The 24,040-nt window shown below is 54.0% G+C and overlaps 8 protein-coding genes across 8 annotated transcripts; 4 read left to right on the forward strand and 4 right to left on the reverse strand.

Moving 5' to 3' along the window:
• Window positions 1–239: 239 nt before the first annotated feature.
• On the forward strand, window positions 240–2,705 carry JN550_009621 (uncharacterized protein; the record flags this gene model as incomplete). The annotated part of the gene is made up of 3 exons (XM_049321713.1): window positions 240–574; window positions 647–2,516; window positions 2,586–2,705. The coding sequence occupies 3 exons, from the start codon at window positions 240–242 to the stop codon at window positions 2,703–2,705; spliced, it is 2,325 nt and encodes a 774-aa protein (XP_049168359.1).
• Window positions 2,706–6,950: 4,245 nt separating this feature from the next.
• JN550_009622 (uncharacterized protein) lies at window positions 6,951–7,356 on the forward strand (the record flags this gene model as incomplete). The annotated part of the gene is made up of 2 exons (XM_049321714.1): window positions 6,951–7,061; window positions 7,126–7,356. The coding sequence occupies 2 exons, from the start codon at window positions 6,951–6,953 to the stop codon at window positions 7,354–7,356; spliced, it is 342 nt and encodes a 113-aa protein (XP_049168360.1).
• Window positions 7,357–10,450: 3,094 nt separating this feature from the next.
• JN550_009623 (uncharacterized protein) lies at window positions 10,451–10,855 on the reverse strand (the record flags this gene model as incomplete). The annotated part of the gene is made up of 1 exon (XM_049321715.1): window positions 10,451–10,855. One exon carries the CDS (start codon window positions 10,853–10,855, stop codon window positions 10,451–10,453), a length of 405 nt encoding a protein of 134 aa, XP_049168361.1.
• Window positions 10,856–11,492: 637 nt separating this feature from the next.
• JN550_009624 (uncharacterized protein) lies at window positions 11,493–13,239 on the reverse strand (the record flags this gene model as incomplete). The annotated part of the gene is made up of 5 exons (XM_049321716.1): window positions 11,493–11,690; window positions 11,755–11,895; window positions 11,963–12,131; window positions 12,192–12,878; window positions 12,941–13,239. 5 exons carry the CDS (start codon window positions 13,237–13,239, stop codon window positions 11,493–11,495), a joined length of 1,494 nt encoding a protein of 497 aa, XP_049168362.1.
• An 850-nt stretch (window positions 13,240–14,089) lies between these two features.
• On the reverse strand, window positions 14,090–14,713 carry JN550_009625 (uncharacterized protein; the record flags this gene model as incomplete). The annotated part of the gene is made up of 4 exons (XM_049321717.1): window positions 14,090–14,282; window positions 14,370–14,437; window positions 14,500–14,628; window positions 14,699–14,713. 4 exons carry the CDS (start codon window positions 14,711–14,713, stop codon window positions 14,090–14,092), a joined length of 405 nt encoding a protein of 134 aa, XP_049168363.1.
• A 683-nt stretch (window positions 14,714–15,396) lies between these two features.
• On the forward strand, window positions 15,397–17,897 carry JN550_009626 (uncharacterized protein; the record flags this gene model as incomplete). Its single annotated transcript, XM_049321718.1, has 4 exons — window positions 15,397–15,531; window positions 15,580–16,180; window positions 16,236–17,653; window positions 17,718–17,897. The coding sequence occupies 4 exons, from the start codon at window positions 15,397–15,399 to the stop codon at window positions 17,895–17,897; spliced, it is 2,334 nt and encodes a 777-aa protein (XP_049168364.1).
• Window positions 17,898–18,349: 452 nt separating this feature from the next.
• JN550_009627 (uncharacterized protein) lies at window positions 18,350–19,940 on the reverse strand (the record flags this gene model as incomplete). The annotated part of the gene is made up of 8 exons (XM_049321719.1): window positions 18,350–18,575; window positions 18,687–18,724; window positions 18,790–18,833; window positions 19,224–19,362; window positions 19,420–19,542; window positions 19,599–19,664; window positions 19,729–19,843; window positions 19,906–19,940. 8 exons carry the CDS (start codon window positions 19,938–19,940, stop codon window positions 18,350–18,352), a joined length of 786 nt encoding a protein of 261 aa, XP_049168365.1.
• A 319-nt stretch (window positions 19,941–20,259) lies between these two features.
• JN550_009628 (uncharacterized protein) lies at window positions 20,260–22,689 on the forward strand (the record flags this gene model as incomplete). The annotated part of the gene is made up of 1 exon (XM_049321720.1): window positions 20,260–22,689. One exon carries the CDS (start codon window positions 20,260–20,262, stop codon window positions 22,687–22,689), a length of 2,430 nt encoding a protein of 809 aa, XP_049168366.1.
• Between the last annotated feature and the right edge of the window lie 1,351 nt (window positions 22,690–24,040).

A 24,040-nucleotide genomic window follows, 5' to 3' on the forward strand; every position in this document is an offset into this window, starting at 1 on the left:
TTGTAGCTTCGAGTTCTCAGTCGAGGCGCCTTCGACTTCTGTTCTGCTCCGCGGCTTGCGCAAGGTTTTCTTGAGTCGCACCTACTCGTATTGGCATCCAGGCCATACCCGCCCTTATCAGCCGCTTGTATCTCCTTCTCTGCGGATAGACTCTTTCCCAGCAACTGGCAAGCGACGCCCACCTTCATTCACTTCAAAGGCAGCCGAACTTGCCTCCCACACGGACCGAATCTTCCAAGATGGCGACCGGAGATGCTGATCGGAAACGATCGAGCGATGCCTCTGACTCTCTCGCGACTGCTAAGCGCGTCAAGAAGGAAGACGGCGGTGACGACAAGCCCGCCGCCTACAATCCTTACCTGGCGCATCTAGAGGCCGAGAAGAATGGCGGCTATGCGAACAGCACCATCCCGAAGGGCTCGCCCCTCGAGAAGTTCACGCGCCGAGAGACCACGGCAAAGCAGGCCTTCAAGGCCGAGGATTCCGACAACAACCCTTTCACTGGCGAGCCGCACTCACAGCAGTACTTCAAGATCCTGGACGGGCGCAGGAACCTCCCCGTCCACAAGCAGAGGTAAGGCTCCTTGGCAACTGCCAGCCCTTTTGCATCTCGCCCCGCTAACCTCGATTCTTTTTCTCTCGCCAGGCAAGAGTTCCTCGATATGTACCACAGCACCCAGATCCTGGTCTTCGTCGGTGAGACGGGTTCCGGAAAGACAACCCAGATCCCTCAGTACGTCGTGTACGACGAGCTGCCTCAACTCAACAAGAAGCTCATTGCCTGTACTCAACCCCGTCGTGTTGCCGCCATGTCCGTCGCCCAGCGTGTTGCCGACGAGATGGATGTCGAACTAGGCCAAGAGGTCGGTTACAGCATCAGATTCGAGGACAAGACGAGCCCGCGGACCATGCTCAAGTACATGACTGACGGTATGTTGCTGAGGGAGGCCATGCACGACCACATGATGTCCCGCTACAGCTGCATCATCCTCGACGAGGCCCACGAGCGCACTTTGGCTACCGATATCCTGATGGCACTCTTGAAGCAGCTGGCCCAGCGCCGCCCGGACCTCAAGATCATTGTCATGTCTGCCACCCTAGATGCCCAGAAGTTCCAAAAATACTTCTACGATGCCCCACTTCTGGCTGTGCCTGGTCGTACTCACCCTGTCGAGATCTACTACACTCCAGAGGCCGAGAACGACTACGTCGAAGCTGCCCTTAGAACGGTTCTTCAGATCCACGCCACCGAACCCGAGGGTGACATCCTCCTCTTCTTGACCGGTGAAGAGGAAATCGAAGATACCTGCCGCAAGCTGAGTCTCGAGGTAGATGAGATGATCCGGGAAGCCGACAGTGGTCCCATGGTTGTCTACCCGCTCTACGGCACGTTGCCCCCTCACCAACAACAAAAGATCTTCCAGCCCGCCCCGCCGCCGCTCAAGAAGGGTGGCAGACCCGGCAGAAAGTGCATTGTTTCGACCAACATTGCCGAGACCAGTTTGACAATCGATGGTATCGTCTACGTCGTCGACCCTGGCTTCAGCAAACAGAAGATATACAATCCCCGCATCAGGGTAGAGTCTCTTCTGGTTTCCGCCATCTCAAAGGCCTCCGCTCAGCAGCGTGCTGGTCGTGCTGGTCGAACAAAGCCCGGAAAGTGCTTCAGGCTGTATACCGAGGAGGCTTTCAAGAAGGAGCTGATAGAGCAAACCTATCCTGAGATCCTGCGATCAAACCTGGCAAACACTGTCCTGGAGCTGAAGAAGCTGGGCGTCGAGGATCTTGTCCATTTCGATCTGATGGACCCTCCTGCTCCCGAGACGATGATGCGTGCCCTTGAGGAGCTGAACTACCTTGCGTGCTTAGATGACGAGGGTGAGCTGACGCCTCTTGGTAGCCTGGCATCCGAGTTCCCTCTGGATCCGACATTGGCAGTCATGCTTATCTCGAGTCCCGAGTTCTACTGCTCGAACGAGATGCTATCGATCACATCGCTCTTGTCTGTCCCGAACGTGTTTGTGCGCCCTGCGAACAAGCGGCGGGAGGCCGACCAGATGAAGGACCTCTTCAAACACCCAGAAGGTGATCATCTCACGATGCTGAACGTCTACCACGCATTCAAGGGAATTCAAAACAGCGGAGAGGACCCCAAGCAGTGGTGCCACAAGCACTATCTTTCGCATCGACACTTATCCAGCGCGGACAGTGTTCGTGCCCAGCTGAAGCGCATTATGGAGACGCAAGGCCTCGAGCTTATGAGCACCGACTTCAACGATAAGAACTACTATACCAACATTCGCCGTGCTTTGGTGGCCGGCTTCTTCATGCAGGTTGCCAAGAAGGAGTCGAGCGGCAAGATCTACCGCACCATGAAGGACAACAATCAGGCGGTCATGATCCACCCTAGCAGTGTCCTCCAGACTGATTACGAGTGGGTGCTCTACAACGAGTTTGTGCTCACCACGAAGCAATACGTTAGAACCGTCACTGGCATCCGGCCAGAATGGCTCCTGGTAAGTTGATAACTTTTTACTCTACAAATATGTAACCATTTCTGGACCTTTGCTGACTTTGTTTGACAGGAAATTGCCCCTGTCTACTACGATCTGGACTCCTGGGATGGACAGAAGGATGTCAAGCAGGCACTCAAGTCCGTTCAGGACAAGATGAGACGTCGCGCAGCCATGAAGGGTGGCCGTTGAGTTCTCTGAGACGCACAGAATATTCACAGACAATTTAGCGGTCCATCGTCCCAAGTCGCAGGCTCTCAGTCCGCAGTTGCCATGCCAAAGTCAGTCTTCGGGGACTTATTCTAGCTGGACCTTTCGGTACCCATTGACCTTGGCTTGGGTCTTCTTTGCTCAGCATGGCTTGATTCGAGTCAAGACCTTACATTTGATAGTCTTACCAGGTTACCCGCGCCGGAAGGAAACATCGCGGAGGCAGACCGTTTCCCCAGGCAGTAGCGGCAGAAGTGAGAGGGTACGTGTGCTATTAGAAGGGTGATGGAATACTGCGCAACAGTCCAGAGCCACAGAGAGGCTGGCTGGCAGCACGTGTACGCATTTGCAGAAGATAGACATAGCCTTAGATCTTTTTCAGGCCTTCCTAAAACTGAGATGGATCGAATGTCTTTCGCGTGGACCAACCAATTCTTCAAGCGGGTCGTCGGTCCTGTGAACGCCAATGCAACTCTGAGTAGACGCTTTACACACATGCTGTGTGTAATAGCCGCGAAATGGAAGGCATAGGAGAACGATCCAGCCCATTGCCGTTTCGTCAATAACATACCTAGCGATGTTTGATCTCCTGGACCTGAAATTCGTCGAGTATCTTATGCATAGAGTAAGCAACTCAAGCGGCTCGTCGGATGTGTTTTCATGCTGTTTGTGATCGTCACAAGGACAAATCAGCCCACGGTCCTCTTGTCAACAATTAGTTCGCCCTCCGATACGCGAGGACCGCCACCTAGATCGCAATCGCACATGGTGGTGAGCGCTGCTACAGAATCTTCCCTGCTATGTTTTCTTCTGCCAGCCTCACAGCCTCGAATTGTCAGTCGTGGTGCAAACAAAGGACAACTGCTGTTTGGAGACCCAATAACATGAAAGGAGCGACTTCAGAGAGTCCAAGCAAGGGATGTATGTACCCCTCGCGAGACCCATCCCCAATCTCGGTGGTCACCGGGTGACTCATTGTTGAGAGCCTCATTGACACATGGTCAGGCTCTGGATCATATAATCGGACCTCGTCCATATCCAAGGCAAGGGTGGAACGCCAAGTATAGCCAATCAAGAAAGGAAGGCATGGCGTTAGGTCCCCGATCCTCCTGTCGTGCGACTCGACCCAGCGTTTTATCGATGTGGCTTTTCAACGCGCCTGCAGCGTCCTTCTTGCTGCTCGATCCACCGAAAACCAGGAAACCGGCTCACCTGCATGCGGAGAGGCAAAAGAAAGGGGGAGGGAAAAACAGCCCATCATGTCTCATAGCCGCAAAGCAACTGGACGCCACCGGTGATGTTCCGGCCCCCACCCGTATGCGATCTGGCATCCCTGGCTGCATACATACATGCGATCACCACATGCCAGCTCAGGGTGCAGGGTTCGGCCCCCTTGGCGGCTGTATCGTGTTCGTGTAGACGCATGGAGGGCGGGTGGCTGAAACTCAATTCATCGTGACCTCTTCGACGTGTCACCCCCATCGCTGGCCCTCGTCTGTCCAGCCTATAGCAACAGATCCATAGCCGAACGACTGCGATTTTTTTCAAAATCGATTTTGAAACATGTGTGAGTCTTCTGTTGCCAATAGACCGGGCCGAATAAGCAAAAGCCGTCTCTGTTGACCCTAATGTAATGAATATCGCTCTGACACGGGTGCGCATTCTTGGCAGCATTTACCAGAACCGGCATTCAGTCCTTACGATTATTGACGAGGATAGCAATGAATTAGCCAGATGAACGCTTTCTGTGAGTTCCTCATCAAATTTTCAAGCACTTTGGAGCCACATGTATTATTCTTCGTGATTCCTGCTCTTCTGGTAGTCTTGTCTAGTTCTGCCGTGATACTCATGATGCCAATGGATATATATCTATCATGTGCTTCTCCACTTGTCTCACTATACCAAACACCACAGCAGTTTCAAGGCATCATAGACTCGCAAGGGCGCAGCGAGATGAATGGACAGGAAGGAAGCAAGAAAATAGTATGCAAGATTAATAACCTCAAAGCACCCAAAGCGGCCATAGTATACGATTACAAAAGAAGGGGGAGTGTCCAATGATATGCCCTCTCGCTTCCGGCATTGCCGGTTAATCCAAATAAGAGCCTCTGGCGTCGGGAAAGCGTGAAACACACATACACAGGATCCTTGGCAGAGCCACGCGAGACTTTGCTGTCCACAGCGATCCAGCAGTGTAAGCCAGATGACTTGGCATCTCGTATGCATGTTTCATCGGATGACCCGACATGTGAGATCAAGCTGATGTTGTGGCCATTCCTTGTCACAAGAAAGTAGTAAGCGTAACATCCGTTTGTGTACTGAGATACAAGTTCCACTTCCGTATGCCAAACGGCATCAAGGCTGAGAAACATCCATACCCGGGGACGAAGCCACAGCATTGACGGAGCTAGTTGCTCCACGGAAAGCTTCCGGAGTACGTAGTACAATCAAGGGTTGTGGGTCTTTGGGAACCCTGTCTTGTTTCCCGGCTGTGCTAGCGACATCACTGGCCGGAATGGATACATTGCAGATGTCCGAGGCCCTATAGCCAGATTCCTGATCGAGAGATATCGAGATTGCGATCCTGGAGGGGTGTGCGCCAAAAGCACAAATTTCGGCGCAAAGGTCGGCTGCGCGGGAGAAATATGCTCGCTGCACACGCGGGCAGCGCCTCGAGCACCCGACTGGACGATACGGGTTAGAGAAGGCCAGCGTTGTAGAGGTTGATCTCGTGCGTGTGGGATATAACTGTAGGTTGGCGCGCATAGGGTGTCAAGGGTCACCCTCCCCCTAGTCGCCGGAGAATTTAGCGTAAAGGACCCTCAACGGCGGTAACCACTCAAGCTCCCTGCAGTCGGAGTTCGATGTTCTCCTACCAAGGTGCTTCATCAACAATGGCGATGGGCGTCTCTGGACTTCTCACTTCCTTCTCTAATGCCTGTCATCAAGCGGCCCCATCAACGGGCGACACAGGATCCCTGCGCGACTCCCGCAGGTTGACTGTCACCACCAGCCACCAACGCAAGCCATCGGAGCACAATGACGCTCAGTATTTCCCGTCTGCAAGGCTGTAAGTTGCGATGGTCCTGCTCGCGCATCTGCTCCGTATAGCCTTTCGAAATGTATGATTGATCAGCACTTATTCAAAGCAAACGTGGATATGGACGTTTGCCAAGCATGACTGCATTTCGGCGCGTGCGCCATACAGGAAAAGGTCCTTTTGATACTCTCCTCCATGTGGCGTCATCGAAGGAATGCAGACCCTCGCCTTGCATAACCAGCTGAGGACTATCGCATTCGTCAGAAATCAACTTCCGTCCCGCGGTAGACAGCACAGTCTCCACGGCGAGCCAATTGCAGGTTCTACCAATCGGCAAACGTTGAGATCTGTCGAGTGGCATTATCAAGACGTGTTCCCAGTCGGAGTTTAGCTTATTACCTTCTTTGTACCTCGAGGGCCCCCGGAACTTGGGCCAAACCAGTGCCGCACCAGGACCCGTTCGCAGACGGAACAAACTATCGATTCCAACCTCGATCATTGCAGTCAATCATCAGCAGGCTGGCGGATCCAGGCCATCTCGAACCGTACGTATCAGGCAGACGAGACGTCGTTCTGCTTACAGGCGCCTTCTCGGTTCGTGCAGCTGGCCGGAGCCCGCAGGTTGCAGGTTGCATCCATGGATGGCAGGGTCCTGTCGTAGCCACTAACTAACTGCTAACTTAACCCTTGTCACTCGGTTACGATTGTTCCCTAGAGCTACTGCGGCAAGGGTCAACCCAAGTGGCGTGAGCAAGCGTCTTCCTAATAAGAATCGGCTGCGGCAGCGAGCTCGACCCCTTGAGTCGAGTGGCTACACCACATGCATCCTTCTGCATCTGCAAAGCAAAGCCATGGATGTCAGCGATTCTTGGGTATTGGGTCCTGCTGGATACCCTGCCAGGGTGCCTGGTGATAAATAACTACCCTCTACCCTGAGTAGATCTCTTGCTTTTCCCGAGACTGGCCAGGGTGAGCTTGCCCACGGAATTCTGTACGATCAGGATAAAGACGTTCAACTTCTCTCGTTGTTGGAGTCTCTTCATTCTCCAGCCGATCCAAGTCGCTTCACTGCCAGCGGGCAGTCCTTTCCCTGTATCAATACCAACAAAGAGCTAGAATTCCCATCTGTCTTAATACCTTTAATTTCCTCGTTCCACCTTTACCTTACCTTACAACCCACGGACAAGATGAGCAGCGGAGGTGGCGGAGGCTTCTACAAGTACCGTTGCAAGTACTTTTATACTCACAATTGCCCTAATTGGGTGTACGTGAATAATTCGGCCTGCTCCTCCTGCTGTGTAAGCCTTCCCCCTTAGCCACGGGCGCCCCATTGTCTCCTGGTGTACTAACGCCGAAGAACAGGCAGAAGGACGAGATATGGAAATTCCTCCAGGCCCCTCACGAAACTCCTCTCGCGACATTTTCGTTCCACGTGCCGCCGATGGCGAGCTGTACTATACGCTGATGGAGATGGTGAACATGGACGAGGCGAGCAGTGACTGGACGCTGAGGTACAAGGCGAATCAAGACCCGGTATCGACAGTCGTCACGAGTGCCACACCCGGGCCCCCGGTCTTGTCAAGGAGCATGTGACGGATCGCGGTTCACGTCTTATCGATTCGGAAAGAGTGCCATCCACGGAACGCTTGCTGGGACCAAGGGCGCGCCTCGGCTACCTGGAAGCACTGGATGGAGATATTTGGAGTGGGATCCGGAATAGGATGCCATCTGCTTAACCTATCAGAATGGCATGGTTCAACAAAATGGTGTAGCTGGGCTATCAGCATTGTAGTAGCCTGGCGTAGGTCGATTCCATAATTAATTACAGAGTTATAGTACCACAATTCCTGGCCTTGACTCTGTCGCTCTGGTCTGGCCGGGAGGCTCTGAGAGGCATTGGGCCACGACAACTACCGGCCGGTCGGCCACAGCCATAAACCGACAGACCTCGGGCCCAGTATTGTGAGCGCACAGAGAGGAAACGGGCCATGTCTGGATCAGTACTCTGCCGCATACGCTGCTGCGTATCATGAATAGCCTACGAAATTGACAAGGATCAGGGTAAGGATCCCCGGTCTCGGGGAACCAAGCTCGCTTGTTTCACGGCTGCTTGATGGGATGAACGACTTTTTCGAGCGACAATCCATATGCATAGGCGCATTTCAGGCCGCAGCTATCAGAGGTCATGCGGCCCGAGTTCAATGCACCGCAAGCGCAACACAGCTCATTCGCGTCGGGTATAACATCTGGCTCCCTTTCCCTTTCATACAGATGCGGCAGATGCCGCATCAAGAGCATGATATGAACCGCCAATCTGTCTTTTTTATCTCCGCAGCTACATAAGAGAACCGAAATCTAGGGTCGTCTGGATCGGTATCCCATTGGTTCCAGGCCAGTCGTGATATCAGAGCCTCTCCGTCAGTCGGCAGCTGGCGCCTCGGACTGGGTCCTTTTATGGGTTATGGGCCAACAGCATCGACGATCCATGCTTCCTTTTGCCGAATACCAGGTCCGTTTCAAGTGGGATTGCCCGCAAGTTTTCCTAGATGAGCCCCGAAACCCAATGGGCCTAAGCCGCAACTATGCTTCAACCGTCTAGCTCTGTCGGTTTTTGGCTTTCTGCTCAGTCCAGACTATACTGCATCCACGCTTTCCCCACACCAGGAACCACCTGAGTCGCTAATGTTAGCGTGTCCGGCGGGTCGTCGGGTTGAGAATGTGACGGTAACTTCACTTTTCGGTTACAGACATGAATATTAACTTCGATGGTTCTCCCCGATACAGAAGACGTTCTTGGCAGCCCTTCAAGGATTCTCAATCCCAAGGGGGACCCAGGGGCTCTGTCAATAGATCTGACATGCACCGAATCCATGGCTCCGAACCTGAACGCAGTCAGCGCCCACTCCGGCATAACTAAGCTGCCGGGGGCTTGGAAGGACCGAGAATCATGAACCATCCGAAGGAGCAAGTAGGGACCCAGACCCTGTGCCGCGATCGTGCAGTGGGCGGGCGGAAAAGGACGGTATTACGCTATTCCTGCATTGTACTACGGGACTATGTATCCCTATCCCATGGTACTGAACAGGGCACGACCTGGCGGAGTCCGCGACCGGCAACTGCTCCGAGTGGTGTTATTACGGCCCAGGTTCAGCGATGGGCCCAGGAAGCAGCCTGCTGCCATTGCTTGCCCAAGATCGATGCATAAAGCAATCCAGCATACCCAGAGGACGTTCCTCACAACGAGCTCATGTGGGCTGGGAGAGATTCACGTCACCTTTCTTTCGCAGGACCACACAAGAAAAGTATTTGGGGTCCCAGAAAAAGATCGGCCCTTTGCGGGATCGCGGGTGGAAGTGCCATCGCGAGTGGATCCCCGTGCCACCGTGTCGTGGCAGACGAGGTTGCTATGGTACGCCTCCCAGGTCAGGGATCATATGTCTTCTGAAAAGCATGTGCTGACCTGAGGGAATCCGCGAAATGTACAACAGCTTCAGCTCCGCATTCTTCTCGGGATCCGAGGCAGGCCAATTGACCTTTTCTAGACCATTGGGACGGGGCTATTGCCCCTGCGTGACAGGGAAGCGAAGATAGGAGCCAGGGACTCGGGCCCAATGTTGCGCTGCGCAACTGCGTAAACCACATATCGCAGCGCACACGACGACCGTCTGCGTGGGCGTCCCAGACTGCGATGAACATGTCACATCGGCAGGCCCGGTACACGTCGTCTGGGGAGCTTCACCGGTCGAAATCCTCAGTGTATCATCGCCCGACACGCCAATCAGACGAGCTTGGGTCATGCTCACCCGCGCCGTCGCTCTGGCACTTCGAGACGCTGTTCAGCCCTCCCGAGCGTATGGAACAGGTCGGCTTCCCCGGAGTCCCAATCTGCCGGTTCTGGTTTCCGGGTCCAGATTTCCGAAAAGGGCGCAGTCCCTAGTTACATTTCTTGCATGCATGGTTGTAGTATACGTCGACAACCTGGAATGGCCACAGGCAATCGTTTGCACGGCCAAATGAAACCACAACGATGATGTTGCATTGCCGATGCAGACCATTTCTGTTGAGTCAGTATTATCTTGAAATTTCTTTAAGCCTAATGATGACTGGCGAGGATGACATCCCTGCCTCCGAGCCCATATGTGGGAATTGCTCCATTTGTCGAAGGCAGCAATCGCTCTCGAGCCAAAGGATGATACTGCGGTTGGTTTTACTTCTCCTGTGGAATACAGTAAGCGTATGAATATCATCCATTCCGGATTACGCAACAATGAACCAGAACAGGTGGAGTGATAGTACAACATCCAGGGGCTTTCCACATATCTTGAACCTCTCTACGCACCCCTGAATAGTCATGCTAAGATGGAGTGCCGGTCTACCACAGTAGTTTCCGATCGTATTGGTAGTCATGGAGGACGGGGCGATCGTTCCGACTTGCTTATTCGGGATGATCCAACGAACGACAAAGGACAACCCTAGGTGTGCCTAGGCTGAGGAGACTCTGAACAATGTAATGGTGGTTACTAATTCACGTATCTGAAACGCTGTTCAACACGTCAGTATATCTAGTAGACCAAGCGGCTGTTATAATAGCAACAAACCCAGCTGGACCAACTCAAACCCACATAGTTTACCGTGCTTCAACACTAAAGTTGACTACTTCCGTAGCACATAAAACAACACCTGGTCTCTATCGCCTCTCCATCGCCCACACCACCCACGCCAGCACGAAGTTGACGCATGGCAGCCAGTAGACCAGGCCGGCGCGCATCTGGCTCCAGGCGCCGGCGCCGGTGAGGAAGCACTCGAGGGCGAGGGTGACGGGGCTGCCCCTGGTGGCGGGCAGCGCCAGGAGCAGGCCGGTCGCGACCATGAGGGCGCCGATGCACCGCATCTGGTGCCTGACGTCAGCGTCGCTTCCGCCCCGGGGCGGGAACGGGAACACGGGGCGCAGGTGCGGCGCCGTCCGCCGCGACTTGTCGCGGATCCGCTCGTGCAGCGCGCGCAGCGGGACCGGCGAGAGGCGCGGGATCCCGCCCAGGAAGTACTCGACGACCAGCACGTAGGCCGGCAGGGCGCGGAGCTGGGACGCCATGCTGATCTGCGGGATCGGCGTGTCGATTCCAGAGGTCTTTTCCTGCTTGCGTCAGGGGCTTATTATAAGAGGCGGCAAAAGTGCAAGATCGATGTTCAGACTATGGGAGGTTGCTGCGGGTATAGATGTTGCTATTGTAGTACAAGGCTTACAGTACCTCTTAGCTCCGTTGCTATTCAAGTCATGACGTATGAAGGCAATCCCAATTTATGGTACTTCCGCCGGCCGATCTTGAAAACTCGTACTTTGAGAGAGCCAACTATACTTGATGGAGAATGGTGAAATGGTGCTTTGACCCTGCTAGTTGGTATCTATCGGGTTCCTTGATCTGATGGATTTTTGATATATACTCAAGAATACTAAAATGAAATGGAGACAGAGACATTTTTGGACTATCTCAAAATGCACCAAATAGTTAGAGCACCTATACTTGTAGTAATCATGAGCTCCAATTCCCAGAAACCACCAACTGGCTATGCCCTGAACGCCTACTGACGGACTTCCTGACCTAAACTGACCAAACCCTATGTTATCGTAAACCACCTGGGAAACGTTGACTTCATACACTGAATTCATTTCATCCACACGTCCATGTGTTGCATTGCTAACCGTAGCTGTTATGCCGATTCCTCTTCCTTTAAAAGAGCAGCACGGCCAGGGAGAACCATGCAATGATGAGAGCAGTGGCCGAACTGCCTCCAAAGGCTCTGGACGAAGCGGAGTTTCCGAATCCATAACCTTGGTAACCAAATGTAACGTTTTGCGGAATGGTTGCGTTGTAGCAGTTGCCACCAACAACGTCGAGGTTGGTAAGGTCATTTGCGTGGATGAAGAACTGGAAGGGTGTATGAGCATTTGAATTATTTGCACGTTACATTTCTCTCGGTCTGGGGGCTTACCATGTATTGCTTCTGATCGAGACCCTCGAAGCCGGATGTATCGTAGGGGAACAAATCCGTGCTATCTGTTGCAGAGGTATTGCGAAGGAATATGCACTGGACTTGGCCAGGATAATCCTTGGCTAGAGCAGGGTACGCTTTCTGTTTTCTTGTTAGGAGTGTTCACAGCTTCCTCCGAACTTTGTGGAGTGGATCAAGGAAAACTAACCATTACGTCCGAGTTCGTGGTGTCACCCATGAGGACAAACTTTCGCTGGGGGAAGGTCTGGAAGATCTTGTCCAAGAGAAAGCGTCGGATCGAGAGCGTTGCCGATACGTCGGAAAAGTTGAGTGGTCGTGTATCGAATGAACCGAGGGGATATGTCTTGTAGATAAATCTGGGCAAGAGGTTAGCTGGGATAGTCCTTTGGGAGCAGCAAAGGTTAGAGAAAACCTACTCCATATAGTTTCTTGTGACCTGCTCGGGCGTGGTGGTCAAGTAGTGGAAGTGGAAGTCAGGGATCGAGGCCGACCAATTGGCATATATCTCGGGCATGTTCTCCCACGGCGTGAAGGCTCTTGCGAAAGAATTAAGCAATCCCTCCTTTGGGTCATAGATCTTGGTGATTCTCAAGATGTCGTCAATATCAGAAATAATCGTCAGGCCTTCGGGGGGCACCAAGTAAGCCGTGGCGTTGCCGGTATTAGTTCCGTTGGCGTACATGTTCAATGATTGAATGCTGCTGGTGGCATTGCCGGCTATCAAGTGACCGCCGTTGGGCCCAGTCGTGTTAGCAAGGACTACGAAAGTATCGAAATCTCCTTGGTCGGTCGTCTTATACGGTAGTTGTATAGTCTGCGCTCCTCCCTCGGCGTTGATCACACCGCCGCTTGCGTCAGGCTCAACGGACACGTCGTTCTCGAAGTTGATGGTGACATTGAGGTCCTCCTGTTGCACTACGAAAATAGATCGCGTCAGATTCCTGGCTTGGTTCTGCTGGTCTTCCGGCAGATCTTGGATATCGGTGCCGATGAGGAACTTGTTGGCGAGGTCGTCCACATCGTCCTGCGAGATGTTTGGCTGCTTGAAGACGTTGCCGTGAACTCGCACATTCCAGCCGTCATTTGTCCAGTTACCGTAGCCCCTGGGAAATCAGTATCAGCTGTGCGCTTAGGGGATGCTTGGCCGCGTGATTGTCCTGCTTACGGTATATTCAGAACCTGCGTTGGTGTCGCTTTTAGGTCGTCATTGTTGATGCCCAGAGAACTCTCGACGGCGTCGCCCGTTGGGAAGTCTTGGAAGAACTGCGGGACACCTGAAGCAACATAAGACGACACGCCGCTCCCGATGTTACTGATCACGCTGTTGATATAGGAGCCGGGATCCAAGGCTCGGCGTTCCGGGGCAGGCGTGATCATCGGGTGCGGTACGGGTTCGGGGGCTGGCACAGCTGCGGCGATGGCTGCCAACGCCCATACGGGCAATACTGTACGGAGAGTAGCCATGGCGACTAGACCAGGACGAATTGGTCTCGTGAGGTTTAGGCAGAGCTACAAGGCCACACGATCCTACGATACGGAAGACTCTTTGCAAGTTACTGCGGAGATGGGCAGCTGCAGTGACACCGTCGAGGGCCGAAGAACTCGAACAACGAGGGAGGGCAGTCTGGCGCGTGCCTGGAGATATGCACTGGTTATGAAGTGAGCCTGGATGCAACCACACGCCTAGCAACGCGGAGAGAAGGCTGGTTTTGATTTCGTCTATTTGAGAACGCGCCAGGGCTCTGCCATGATTTCTGCTAGCCCACCGGCTGCACCTGTGCCTGGGAAATACACAAATGACATCATCTGTTGGCCGTGGGCTGCAGCGGGCTGCAGTGGGCTGCAACTGGAGCCGCACTGAAACGGCGCTAAGCCAGGGCGGTCCCGAGGCCCGGCGAGGCACCTTCCAGCCTCAGCCCGCCTAAAACGCAGCCCGCCGCCAGCTCAGACAAGCAATTTGCAGGGCAAGGCAGGGCAAGCAAGGCAAGGCAAAGTAAGGCAAGGGGTAACTCGCAAGTTGGATTTGTTGTTGGCCTTGGCCCCTGCTGTCCGAGTCCATTCGTCTATTACATAGAATCCTTGGAACAGCTCCCCCTCCCCGGCTTTCCTGTCCAAGTACGTATGGATTCAGGGATCACTTCGCCTGGAACCCACACCACACCACACCACATGCTGCATCGCTGCACTGGCTGAAGGAGAGGGCTGGCTGCCGTCCACCACCTCCCCAATCACCTCTTGAACGGACGTGGAGTGCTGTAGGCTTGACCAATATCGGGCCTCGACCGCCCTGTCCTGTGCTTGCTATCGCTCAGGCTCAGGTTTCCAGGTTGATGCTGCGGCCGAATCGCGCGTATAGTTCCACCTTCAGCTGGGTCATGTCTTCCTTCACCGTGTTCAGGTTCTCTTCCAACGCTGAAATCTCATCCTCAATGTTCGAGCTGGATGTGGATAGCATCTCCTGCGCCTGCTCTAACGAGACGTGAAAGAAGGCGTCGCCAATCTTATACCTGTGTAGTAAGCTATTAGCTACCCATGCTGGATGTATACAGTCGCACAGTCGCTACTGAGGCGCCTGGCGCCGGCGGCCGACTTACGGCACCGTCTCGTCCTCGTCGGCGAGTTCTAGTTCGGTCGTGACATCGTCGAGCTCCTCTTTCTCCTTCTGCGGTGGCGTAGCAGTGGTCAGCCAAATGCGCCCGTATCGCCGCCGATTAACTGACTCACGTTCTTCGTCTTGAGATCTTCCTCGAGCTTCAGCTCCTTCTGGTGCAGACGACTAAACTTGTTGATCTTGTCCTGGTCCTCGCGGCGCACCTCGACCTCATCGCCCGCGCCCTCCTCGTCCTTGGACAGCTGTGGAAACGTTCAGGTTAGAGCTAGTCCGGTCATCCGGTCCATGGATGCGACGGCCGGCGGTACTTACCATGCGCCGATTCATTGTGCTGCTTTGCCGGTACAGAGTGCGCCTTGTACGTGTTGTATGCACACCGGTGCCGCTGTCGGGGGGGTTTGGGAGACTACAAAATTGCTCCCCACCATGGATTGCTTTGGGCCGTTAGCAGAGGTGGGGTATGGCGTCGCGCAAGGGCTAGCCAATCGTCTATCAGGCTGCGTCAAGCTCCTTCGTTGATCTTCAGGGTCTGGCAGTTTGCAATACCCAGTGCATTATTAACAGGTCAATTTATCAAGTCTTGTTTGAGAAGTAATGTGTAGAAACACTTCAGTAGTTGAGATATTTCGGGCCTATCCCCCCTCCAACATTGCGCAGTGTTTGGTTCGTAGTACCGACGTCTCGTGATATAGACAGCGCCCAGCGCGGTGCTTCCCACTGGAGCGCACACAAAGTAGTCGGCTAAAGAAAGGCGCCTTAGGTTTCTCGTTTTCTCATGCTTCATCAACCTGCCCAACTGAAAGGGATTTCGTCACAATATCTTGAGCAGACCTATCGTGTCTCGAAAATTTGACGCAGATCACGTTTGCCTTTTATAAGATAGACTCAAAATGGAGTCGTGATCATCTTTCCTACAAGAGCCATTTCGAAATTTTCACACACTTTTCCACCTCACCCAACCCTGAGGCGCAAAGACCACAGCCCTCGCTGAAAAGCGCCCGACCCGAATCATGGCGCAGAACACGTATGAGCATGGCGACGACGCCAATGAAGACATCCGTCCCTATTTCTACATCGGCCAGCATGACTCTGCGAGATCCGAGACACTGAGCGACCTTCAGTACGGACAGGTGCTCAACGCTGGTGTAAGTGACTTGGACCTCGCTTAGCTTCAACGTCTAAACAGATTCTAGTTCAGCTTCGTGACCACACCTGTCACGAATGAACATTTCCGCCAAAGAGTGACAGAGCTGGCGTCTAGAAGCATCAGCGAACTCGACAAGTCAGAAATTCCCAGTTGTCACCCAGATCCCATCGTGCCGCCATTGACAACTGAGGATACTTCACTCTTTCCTAGCCCAACTACAGGCGGACTGATAGCCTACTCAAGCCCCTGGTTGGACCTCTGCTCTGGAAACGCTGCCGTGTCCAGCATCTCGAGGCAGGTTCTGAATCTGGAAATCGCGTATGCCAACTTCTGCGGTGTGCGCACCATCGTGATCCCGGGACCGAGGCAAGACTCCATCAAGGCCGGAAACCACCAAGGTGTCGCACAGTATGCGCGGGCCATCCAAGAGGCACTGGTCATTGGCACCCGCCTTAATTTCGTCATTCACCTTCCCATGTACCGAGAGCCCGGACTGGAAGAACAGACCGATGTCCTGTCGACCACCGTCCTAGGTGAAAATGGCGATCGGTCGCAGCCTCAAGGGGAAGAAATCGACATCTTCAGCTCTTGGGACACCTGGCACACGATTCGTTCAGTCTGCGAATACGACTCGAGGCTCTTCGCTGGTAAGTAGACTGGGCTTTCTAGACTATGCATCAAGAGACTGACTCGGGCTTTTAGCTGTAAGAATGCCTAGGATGTTACCCGGCAACGAAGTCCAGACCAGATGGTTCTCAGAGCCAGTGCAATACCTGACTTTCGGGCCAAAGTCCTTTCAGACGAACAAGGCGGGTTATCCATCTTTGACCAAGCGCCACCAGGATATGATCATGACCTACATGAGGCTCAAGATCGCCCCGTACTTCATGCTGTACGATGTTGGACCCGAAGTCAAAGCCATCGAAGAGCAGATTGAGCAACTGGCCGCTGAAGAGTTCCCAACCCTCTCACAAGCGGCGCAGAAACCCAAGAAGCATAATCACAAGACGATCGAGCTGAACCGTTATGCTTCGTACCTGCGATACGTCGAAAGTCAGCAACAGCCAGTGTCGGCTCTTGAGCAAGGTACTTTGACCAACTTCCAAGACTGGCTACAGTCTCCTCTGCAACCACTTTCAGACAACCTAGAGTCTGTCACGTACGAGGTCTTCGAGGGCGATCCTGTCAAGTACAACCAATACGAGCTTGCGATTGGAAAGGCCCTTGCCGACTGGTCACATCAACGCAAGCCGACTTCATCGCCCACGGGAGCAGTGGTCATTGCCGTCGCAGGCTCAGGCCGCGGGCCACTAGTGACGCGGGCCCTGCGGGCAAGCGAGAACACTGGAGTTCCGGTGCAGGTTTGGGCGGTGGAGAAGAACCCGAACGCCTATGTCTATCTGCTCCGCCAGAACCAGATGGTCTGGGGAGGCCGTGTCACCGTCGTCAAGACGGACATGCGAGCCTGGAAGGGACCCATCGTAGGCGGGACAGCGGATCAGCCGGAGCACGGGCAAGTCGATATCTTGGTTTCGGAATTGCTTGGATCGTTCGGTGACAACGAGCTCTCCCCAGAGTGTCTTGATGGTATCCAACACGTGCTTGCCAAGCCCCACGGCATCTCTATCCCAGAGTCCTACACGGCCCATCTCTCCCCTATTTCTACTCCCCGCCTCCACGCCGACATCAGCCGGCGCTCACCGATGGATCCGAATGCTTTCGAGACGCCGTGGGTCGTCCGCCTGTTCCAGCTTGACTTCGTCGCCCAACGTGTACCGAGCCACGAGCGTTTCCAGCAGGCGTGGGAGTTCGTGCACCCCCTGCCACAGTCCACCATGGACAGAATCGAGGCCAGGAGGTCTGGAGGCGTAGTTGGTGGAGGCGGCGGCTCCATGGCCGGAGGTGTTGGCGCCAATGATCACAACTCACGACATTGCCACCTGACCTTTGTCTGCAGGGACCGCGGCGTCATCCACGGCCTTGCTGGGTATTTTGAGTCGGTCCTCTACCGCCCGCACGCTAGCAACAAGGAACTGGTGGAGCTAAGCACCCTGCCGGATGCGATTGACAAGAAGAGCAAGGACATGATCTCCTGGTTCCCCATTTTCTTCCCCCTGAAGGTATGTAGCGGAATTTTGCCTATAGATCTCGCACTTGCGTTGGATCACGCTGACAGTCTAATAGCAACCTCTTTACTTTCCCCCGGACAGTGAGCTAGAAGTCAGCATGTGGAGGCAGACGGACGATACCAAGGTCTGGTATGAGTGGACGGTCGAGGCTTTCATGTGGGTTAGTGAGGCGCAGAGGGTCAAGGTCGGCGCATCTGAAATGTGCAGCAGCCGTCAAGTAGCATGCCTGATGTAGTAGACGTCACGAAAAGGGGAGACGGAAGAGCGAGGAGGCTTAAACACAGGGGCAACATATATATGCGCCGTATGGTGTGTGGGTGGGTGTGGACCTTTTCTTAGACATTGAAGGTCATAAATTCCTTTTGTCTTTCTTTTTTTTTGTCAAATGACCGAACGCCTTTTGCTATTCCCAAATTTCCACGGCCCGGATGCCATGGCAATCCGGCGTCCTCAGTGAGAAGCTGGACTCTTTTCGTATGACCTCTGTGCCAGCCGGAGCGCGCTGTCTCACCCTCCAGCCTGGGTATATGGGCCCTGCACACTCTCGTCCGCTACAGATTGACTTGGTCGTGATCCCCTGTACGCGCCGGCCTGCACCAGGCCCAGCCTGCTCGCCCAAAAAACTGCGAGCTCTGGGTTCACCGCAAAGCTTTCCCCAAGCAGCAACAAGCACCAACAACCGTTACATCATCCCTCCATCTTAACGTCGCCGCTCTCGCCCTGGTCGGCGCCCTTGACCCACAGCACGTTGTTGCAGCGGATCAGGATCTGGCCGAGGTCGCTCGTGAACTTCTGGTCGATGAACTCCTGGGCGTTGGTGAGCTGGATGTTCATGTAGCTGTCGGTCGACACCAGGCGGCCCTTGTACTCGGTCTGGCCCCACTTCAGGCGCACGACGATGTCCTTATTGACGCTGTAGAGCCACGGATGCGTTAGTTTTCTCAGTTCTGGCCTGCGGGAGGGTCTGCCTTCCTGGCGAGACGCGAACGACTAGGAACGGGACGAGGCCGGGACGGAGACTCACAGGTCTTGCAGCATAGACCGCGGGTTGTAGGGCATGAACTAGAAGCCATAAGGTCAGCTCGAGAATCCCGGGAGGCCATGGGGAGAAAGTCGGCGCGGCTTACACTCATGGTGGGCGGCTTGGGTCTGGTATTGCCTCGGCGCTCTGCTATGTCTTTCGTGGTTGGAAGCTTTCGCGTAGGGCGATTTCGAGATGGGTGATACGCTGCAGAGCTTGGGGTTATCGGTGGTGGGGCAGGCAGAAACCGAGACAATTGAGGCCCCGCTACATGCATATACCCGGCAGCGCTTGGTGTTGGTGCGTTGAGTGGAAGGCTTCGTGGACTTTTTACACAAAACTATGTTCCCATAGGTTTAGTCACTTAGAAATGTGTGGAAATTGGCGGGCTTTCAATGTGACACGCCAGGCCTGTCTGGGCATATTTGGGTGAGGTGAAAATCCCATTGGTGTCGGCAAAGCCATTCCTTCGTTGGGCACTCACCAGGCCCAGGTTCCTTGTCTTCGAATCCTAGCATGTACCAAATATCTCCTACGCACGCTTGATATCCCAGGTGAGATCCTTGATGCTAACCTCCTCGCCGGATTTCTCATCATAGTCAAACCACTCTCCGTCCGCCAGAGTGTCAATCTCGGTGAACTTGGTGCCCGAGTCCGCACCCTCCGCGAGCCAGTTGCCCTGACCATCCAGCTTCATTAGCACACCGTGTCAAAGTCCAATTCAAAGTCGACTCACCTCCGGGTGAAAAGCTGTGAATTCCAGGCCCCGGCAATCAAACTCGATGATGGGCTGCGCCTTTGCCGGCTCTCCTTGCTCGTACGGTTTTGGCGTAGTCTTGATGGTGGCAGTCGACTCTCGCTAGATGTAATTTAGCGCTTGACTCACTATACAGATTTTGGTACGATGAGACTGACCTTGCAGTTCTTGCACTTCCAAACAAAGTTGGCCTCGCCCCTGCTGCCGCTCATCTCATTGTTCTCCTAAGTTCGGATTATGTGTGAGCTCTGCTCTAAAGGAGGCGAAGAACTAGGATCCTAGGCTCACAAATCTGCTGACGGCGACGGTGTTTGGATGTGTCTCGCGGCATGATGTGCACTGGACCGTGAAAGTATACCAGAACGGACTATCCTCTGTGTCCTGGGGTCGCAGGTTGGTAACCCTGATGGCCAATCCGTAAGCTACCCGGCCGTATAGATCCGTACAGAGGATTGGCACACGTACCCGGATAATTCCGCCGTCAAAGTGAGCGCGTACATAGTGACAGAGGAACTCGAGAGCTGTGCCCGCGGATAAGATCAAGAGGAGGTGATGGTGATGAAGCTTTCGTCGAGAATGCAGGCAAGCTATGCGTGAATCCGTTTATGCATGCCCGCATATGCCTGTAAACAGTAACAACCAGAACCAGCACCCCGGGCCCAGGCTCAATTTTGATCCGCGCTAGCTTGCGGCCCTCGACAACATCAGATGGCCAGGAGCTCCTTCGAATCTGTGCATACCGATCAAATGTTTCGCGTGTAGTCCCAGCCGTGAGAGTCATCCTAGCACTCAATTGACCCGGACCGACATGCCTGCGCTATGCAGACCTTGTGGTCCCGCGCTGCGCAGGCGCAATCAGCCTGTCGCTGCAGGTTGTGCCTCCATTCGACCAATGCCGTAGCTCGGCGGTCGACCACCGCAGCTTCGCGTCGAAGAGTGACTGCTGCCGACCTCTTCACGGCCTGCTACACGACAATCCTGGGCACTGCGGTGGTAGTCGACACGAGGCAGAAGGAAGTGCGGAGAAAGGAGCTGGACGCGAAGCTGGACAAAGCTCGAGCGTCGTTGAGCGCTTTGGCGATACAGCAGGCACCGAGTGGTTTGGACGACACCAACTCGGACTTACCTCAAGATGGCGCGAACGAACGCGGCGGTTACGAATCCAACAGGAGAACATCCGGAACAAAGAGCACGGCCTCTCTCATGGATGAATTGGAACAGATGGCCGGCGCAGCATTACGTCCCGGCGCTCATCAGCCCTGGCCACGATACCGAGTAGACTGGGTTCAGGTCGAAGCGGCCATTGCAACGGAGGAGAAGGCTCTTTATTTCCCTATGCGACACCCCAAAGATCCAGATCAAATGAAAAGGACGACAGCAACTATGGAGGCGTTGGTGCAAAGCCTCATATGGCGCGTGCGAGCGGACCATTCTGGCCAAACTTCATCAGGAGATCGGGTTCTTAGCGAAGCTGAAGACCTTCTACGGACGTACCCAATGTATGAGAACCCGAATGCGGACCCGGCGTCGTCTTCATCTGGCCGAAATCTTTTGAGCAGGACGTTTCGCCAGATTCTGGATGGCCCTGCAGACATCAAGGAGGCAGTTGGCAAGATATGTTGCAACATATTGATTTCGGAATCTGCCCCCAACATCCACAACTACAACACCCTCATTGCTGGTTTCAACCGCATTCAACGGCCTGATCTGGCAGAAGTCGTGGTCAAGTCATACCTCGAAGATACCACGTGGCCTGCAACCCGGCAGACCATATGTTGCCTTCTACAACACACAGCAGACGCTGGTGACCATCGTTTCTTTCGCCACATCGTGCGTCGCATGAGAGGTGCAGGTGAGGATGGGTTGCACTACCGCTTACTCAGCAAACCGGCAATATTCACCCCATCTAGGGCTGAGTGGGCTCGTGCGAGAGCTACCCCTCGCAAACATACGTATGTGCAGAGGGCGTACCGTGATGACCCAGTATTTAATACTCTCATCCGTAGCTGGCTGCAGCTTGGCAAGCTCACTCATGCTAGCGCGGCCTTCATTGCGTGCCTTCGCGAAGGAAGAACTGTTTCCCTCAACGTGACATACCAGCTTTTGGAATCTTGCCTCGCTACTCTTGATAGGAGTGCCGCACGTGCAATTCTCAAGGGGCTGATGAACCACTACGAGCAATGCGAGGCATTGATGAATCAAATTGTTATCCAGGCGTCCGCCCCAGTGGTAAGGAAGATAGCCGACATGTTCTGCCATCTCCTTGATCTGTGCGGTCAAGCGTTCGGCGGTCAAGCATTCACCGAGCAAGTCACGACGCTGACTGAACAGCTGCAAATTCTCCAGAGCGAGCCTGGGGAAAGCGTCACTACGAAGAGGGCAAGTCGCACCCCAAGTTACAATTCGAGAAAAGTTTCAAACAGAAAAGTTCACGCCAAGGAGGTCCAGAAATCTCAGGCTTCAGGTGACTTTCGGGCGCTGTTCAAGATAGCTGGGCTGTACAAAAAGTGGCAAACACTAGAGGCGAGAATGGCGAGAATAGATGCCCATGCAAAAAATCTGGCTCTGACGATCAGAACTGGGCACGACCTCGACCACGAAGCTTGGCTACCTCCTATTGATTGGCACAAAGAGGACAAGGCATATCCTGCTGTATTTCATGCCTTGCAGTCGGTAGTTGTCAGTCGAGACATGACATTGCACGATGTACGAGCACAGTTATTGCACGGAATGCCCGACCAAAACCTGGCCGAGAAGTTCCTGAGATTTGCTCAATGGGAAAACCTGAGCATAGACTCACTGATTGGGTTCTATCACCGTGGACAAAATATGTTCGCGGCACCGCAGACCACGGCCTCAAGCTCCAGCACAGCGGATTGTGAGGTCCCGGTGGCTGATGTCGCAGCGGAGGAGGTTACAAAAGCTATGTTGTTCTGCCAGCTTCCGAAGGCCCGACAGGATACACTGAGACAGGCTTACCGGAACTGGTACGAAATGCCCCTGGGGGACTTGTATGACCCCGAGATGAAGGGCGAGAACGAGGCGTCTGCTGTGGAAGACTGCGTTCTAGCAGCTACAACCCCGGCTGCGCCATCCGGGGTCTACGAGAACTCACCGCCCCCTGGATATGTAGATACATCAACAACTGGTGCGAAATCGGCCAGAAGCGTCTTGTCTGATCCAAGACCGGAAGTATTATTAGAGGAACCAGTGGCCACGCCGCCACGACAGGCTGCTTTCGCATCCTGACGATTTGAATCTCACGATCAGAGGAAGTCATGGGTGTGACCAAGTGCGACGATTGTATACAAGATAGACTTGGACAGGCAAATGTCCATCTGTATAAAGAAACACATAATTCGATGTATACCTACCTATGCAGACTGTACAGAGCAACAACTGGACGTGCCCCGAGATTCCAGGCCCACGTTGTGAACTAGACTCCACCATTGGCCTTGACCCGGGTGAACCCCACCAGGTCGAGTGCGCTTGCTTAGTACGTATCCAGAGAGGTAAGGTACAGTGACTACCGTGTTTGTTGGCTCTTTATGCAGCTAGAAGGTGAAGATCCTTCTTGACAAGCTTATGGAACCCCGCTGGGATCTGGGCAGTTTTCATGTCCAAATTGGCGGGTTGCAGATCGCGAGACTGCTCACCTGTAGAGGTGCAATTTGTCTTGACATAGAATGTGATAGATGACGGGACAATCTCAGGGGTGGCCAGCAGGCCAGTGCCGAGGCGCGGGGCTTGGGAAATCTGCACAACTCTCCACCCCATCGTTGCCATCTATTCCGCGTCACAAGTCGAGTCTCTTGAAGGCTTGACTGACTAGGATGACACGAGATTGTCCGAATTCGCCCCAGTAGAGTAAACCCGTTCCAGTTTCAAGGTTCCTGGACGTAACTCGGGCTTGAGCAAGCTGACCGCAGTCGGCGGCGATGGCGCACCTGAAAACGAGTCGGTGTAACTCATTGAACCACGGAAGCCCCCTTCGCCTGGGTCCGGGGTCGTCAGCTGAGCGACAACTACGAGCTATCGCCGTCGTGTGATCGCGATTGATTCACCGTCGAAATTGTAGCTGCGTAAGCCCGCTACTTGCTTTGTCGACGACAAGCCCCCTGGCCTGCAATCTACATCCCGCCCGTTTGCCTCTAGAGGCCTCATGCATGACTCTATCAGGTCAATCGCCAAGGGCCTGGTGCCACTGGGGGGCATGTTGCGGGTAGCCTCCGGCCCGCCGAAAGCTTCTGTCAGCCAATGAACCGGGCAATGGTGGAGGCCGCTGCAACGAGATCGACCAGTCACGGCCCATGTCCGATCCACGAGCTCGAACGTCTTCAATTCCAAGGTGAGCTTTGAAGATTCTTCGTATCTTGCCCTGCATCACCGAACCTGCACTCTTGAAGCAAACCCGGGGTAGTTGGCACTCCTCCCAGCTTGGACTCCCTTCCAGACCTCTGCTGTCCTCGAACAGCGCCCTCCAACCTGCTGCCATCACCAACAAAACCAAAACTTCAATGGCGTCTGATTCATGTCTCTTTGTTAACGCTGTACACAATATCAAGCCCAAAGGCTTCTCTTGACCACATCCCTTACCCAC

This window comes from Neoarthrinium moseri (assembly GCF_022829205.1).
Source record: "Neoarthrinium moseri strain CBS 164.80 chromosome Unknown scaffold45_Wmoseri_CBS_16480, whole genome shotgun sequence".
Taxonomy (NCBI): domain Eukaryota; kingdom Fungi; phylum Ascomycota; class Sordariomycetes; order Amphisphaeriales; family Apiosporaceae; genus Neoarthrinium; species Neoarthrinium moseri.